The sequence below is a fragment of the Morus notabilis genome, unplaced genomic scaffold (genome assembly GCF_000414095.1).
Source record: "Morus notabilis unplaced genomic scaffold, ASM41409v2 Scaffold120, whole genome shotgun sequence".
NCBI classification, from domain to species: Eukaryota; Viridiplantae; Streptophyta; class Magnoliopsida; order Rosales; family Moraceae; genus Morus; species Morus notabilis.
In genome coordinates this window covers 307,496-311,768 of record NW_010367559.1, presented here as the reverse complement: position 1 = coordinate 311,768, position 4,273 = coordinate 307,496, and the positions used below count along the sequence as shown (strand labels likewise).

Sequence of the window (4,273 nt, the reverse complement as noted above, 5' to 3'; positions counted from 1 at the left end):
CAAAATTGGAAATCTAACTAACTCATATTTATAATAATTATTTTAATCATGTTTAAAGAGTTTTACTATCGATGATAATGGTTAGAGAAGTAACTTTTCGGTTTGAAATAAAGAAACCCATTAAATTAACCTACATTGAACGTCTTAATATGTTCCATCTTAAAGCATGTTCAATATATATCTGCAGGCTACTGATCTGCCTCAACCAATAGTTTGCTTTGCATTTGCCGAGGAATATAATGGACATATGCAAATACTAAGGCCTCGTTCATTTCACCGATTCGAGTTTAGAATTCGAGTTTTGCTACAGTAAAAAGCTCTAAGAAACAGTCACATCTAACTTTTTTGCTACAGTAAAAAGCTCTCACACAAAATCACATCTCAACTCAAATTATAAACTCGAATCAGTGAAGTGAACGGACCCTGTATTTCATAAGTTAATGCATTTCGCCATTTCCTCTCTTCAAAACAAATAATCGCAAAAAAAAAAAAAAGGTCTCTCTAAATAATATCTGAAATTAATGTAATTGTTACCGTATTAACATTTCTCAGAGTTAAAGGCCAGTTTAGTGTTGTTATGTTGTTGAAATTTTCGGTTGTTATTGTACTGTTAGTCAGAAGTTGTTGTGACCAGAAGTTTGTAGGTATTTGGCAAAATTTTTTTTTTTTTTCAAAATAGCTCTGAATACTAGAAGTAAAAATTTAAATATTTAATAACGATGTATAAAATTACTGTGAAGATGTATAATGACTAAAATAGTCATATTTAACGCACATACTTATAATTAGTTTTATTTCTATTTTCATAGTTAATATTCATAATATCTATACACCAAAACACTAAAAAACAATATATAATTTTCATTTATAAATTAAAATATCTCTAAAAAATAAATTTGTTTTATTCAAGGAGATAATTATATACCTATAAAGAAATTAAATAACGCAAATAATTGAAGGTAAATTATTTTTCTAACTTGCAACATTATCATAAAAATATATTATTAAAATTTAGCATAAGATATTTATTAAAGATTTTTAATTTTTAAATAAACATTTAAAATAAAATATATTCTTGGAATAAATAAAATGAGTTAATTGAAAATTAAATTTTATTATTATGGTCATTTTAGTAAACTTGCACAATGACAGCAGAAGCTGCTGTGAAAAAACAACCCCTGACCCGTTTCTCAAATTCTATTGTGGGGCAGTAATTTTTAAAAACTGTTGGACAAAAGCAAGTTTTGCCAGACACCCTAACATGTTATAGTTTCTTAAAAAAAAAATTAAAAACAGCCTTTAAAAATAATATCAAACGGATCCCTAGTATTACAATGGCGGTTGCCTTGCCCCACATATAATAGCAAATAAGTCGTGACCAAGAGCTACAAATAAGCACAATACATGCCATATTTATACTAGTAATAATTTATTAACATCCAACATCATGAAGTTTACATTGCAATAAGGAGTACACTAGGGTTAGGCCAAAAAAAAGAAAGAAAAGAAAATACAACAACAACAAAGAGTACAAAACGTATATAACACAACACATATGACGTAACACAACATCTATAATATTTGCGGAAGCATATATGATATGTAAAGCTAAATGAGATGAGATCTCAAGGAAGGTAGCGGCGAACTGGCCTGCTGAAGCTGATAACTATTGCTGGTCTTGAAGGAAAAACGTGGACATTCATAGACCGAGCAAAAGGTTTGGACAGCCAACAGAAACAATGCCAAGAGAGCAGCAATAACAGCGAACCACTTCTGCGTAGTCCGCCAGCACTTGTTCATGAATCTATACGTTGACACCCACCACACATCATTGTAGTATTCCTTGACACCCTCAACGGCATCGTTTAAATTCTGCGGTATGTTTGTCAACTCTACCGACTTGTTGATCCCACTGCAAATCTTTACGTCATCGGTGAGCTCCCATTTTGCGATAATTTTCTTCTTAAGCACAGCAACATCCTCTGCAGTCTGTATAAGCCCGTTCATCAATTCGACATACCAATTTAGAATCGGCGGTTCTTGTTAAAGTATAAAACTATTGTTGGCCCACCTCCTAAAGGATTGGTAAACAAATATGGTATCAGAAAACTTTCCCTTTCGCTACTCTATCTTCCTCTGATATTTTCTAAGCAATGGCCCGTGGTGGTCAGAACAATAACAACAAAAATAATCGTTTCCAACTAATCACTCCTACTTTTTCCTCCACTACTACCTCTCCATCAACTGATTCTTCTTCTCACATGGACAATATTCATAGTCCCTTCTTTCTACACAGTAGAGACCACCCCGGTTTGGCTCTCGTTTCTCATGTCCTTACTGGCCCCAATTACAATACCTGGAGTTGTTCTATGCTCATGGCCCCTAATGCCAAAAATAAGCTTGGTTTTATCAATGACAGTTTTCTGCAACCACAGACGACTGATCCCACTTTAAACATTTGGTCTCGCTGTAACAGCATGGTCACTTCTTGGATCCTCAACGTCGTGTCAAAGGAAATTGCAGACAGTCTTCTATACCTTGACAACGCCCAAGCCGTTTGGTCTAACCTTCATAATCGGTTCTGCCAGAGCAATGCTCCACGAATTTTTTAGATTAAGCAACAGTTAACTGGTCTTACTTAAGGATCCCTCGATGTCAATACCTATTATACTCGGCTGAAGATCCTTTGGCATGAACTAAAAAATTTCCAGCCAATTCCAATCTGTCATTGTGGAGGTATGAAAGCTTGGATGGATTATCAACAACAAGAGTACGTGATGCAATTTCTGATGGGTTTGAACGAGTCTTATGCTGGGATGCGTGGTCAGATCTTGATGATTGATCCTCTGCCCTTTGTTTCAAAGGTGTTCAACCTCGTCGTACAAGAAGAACGATAACGAACCATCGGATATGGATCTCCTTCTCCTGGTGACTCTCTAGCATTTAGCGCTCCCTCGTCATCACATATTCTTCCGACACCAGCCACTACCGCTGCCTCATTCTCTCTGGGAAGGCCGAAGAGAGATCGTACTATCCACTCACACTGTGGGATTACAGGGCATACGGTGGACTGTTGCTATAAGTTGCATGGTTTCCCACCAGGTTACAAGCCCAAGCTCAAGGTCTCATAACCTCAACAGGCCCAGAATGCTTCGGCCCAGTGCTCCCTTCAATCCACACCACAGGCACATGTCGACTCCTTCAAACGACATCAGTACTCTCCCACAGCTACAGCGACCATGGCATCTCCATCTGGATCTCTCTCCACTGACCAAGTCCAGCAGCTTATCTCCTTCCTCAGCTCGCAGCTCTACACTCAAGCTCATGACACACATGAGATTTCAATAGCTCCAGGACCCTCTATATCTCACATCTATGGTAACCCTCCTTTGGCCCTTTCTTTTTTTCACCCATTTATTTCTCGAGATGCTTGGATAATAGACACCGGTGCCACTCACCATGTTTGTTGCAATATCTCACTTTTCTCTCATTCCACAATCATCGAGTATGCCACTATAACTCTGCCCAATGGAAGTACTGTTGCTATAAATAGAGTTGGTACTATAGAATTGTCTGATTCTCTGGTTTTGCACAATGTCTTATTTGTTCCGATGTTCTCTTTCAATCTGCTCAGTGTCAGCACTCTTACTTCAAGCCATCGTTGTTGTGTTAATTTTCTTTCCACTTCGTGTCTCATTCAGGAGCTGAATTAGGGCTCGATGATTGGGAGGGGTAGGCGTCATTACAATCTTTATTTTCTTGAACTAGGAGTTTTTATTTGTAATTCTGCTCTTTCATGTTCTATTTTTTCCAAAAAATGATGTATGGCATTACAGGCTTGGCCACCCATCTCCTGTAAAACTTCAAATTTTACAAAATGAATTGCAAATTGCTAGTTCCTTATCACATTTATCTTCACATTGTCAAATCTGTCACATGGCAAAGCAAAAACGCCTTCCCTTTGTTTCCCATAATAACTTGTCTGCTAAACCATTTGATCTAATCCATATAGATATTTGGAGGGCTTTTCACATTTTGACGATTGCTGGACACAAGTTTTTTCTTACTATTGTAGATTATTGCACTCGTGCTACCTGGATTTATCTTTTGTGTGCCAAATCTGAGGGTGCGTTTGGAATTGGTTCCAAAACGTTTTTGTTTTCTGTACGAAAATGGAAATGAAAATGTTTTCATTTTCATTTTTGAATTATTTCTGAAAATGCGTTTGGTAGTTTTATGTAGATATTGATTTCAGTTTTAAAAAAAACTGAAA

The 4,273-nt window shown here is 36.5% G+C and overlaps 1 protein-coding gene across 1 annotated transcript; it reads left to right on the top strand.

The window, feature by feature from the left end:
• The first annotated feature begins 2,153 nt into the window (after positions 1 to 2,153).
• On the top strand, positions 2,154 to 2,897 carry LOC112094424. The gene is made up of 2 exons (XM_024175216.1): positions 2,154 to 2,555; positions 2,712 to 2,897. Exons 1-2 carry the CDS (start codon positions 2,154 to 2,156, stop codon positions 2,895 to 2,897), a joined length of 588 nt encoding a protein of 195 aa, XP_024030984.1.
• The last annotated feature ends 1,376 nt before the right edge of the window (positions 2,898 to 4,273 follow it).

Excerpts from the sequence above, each read along its gene's own strand:
- LOC112094424 (XM_024175216.1), top strand. The coding sequence starts at position 2,154 with ATGGCCCGTGGTGGTCAGAACAATAACAACAAAAATAATCGTTTCCAA. Across the intron at positions 2,556-2,711 it reads ACCTTGACAACGCCCAAGCC|CCAATTCCAATCTGTCATTG; the intron begins GTTTGGTCTAAC and ends AAAAATTTCCAG.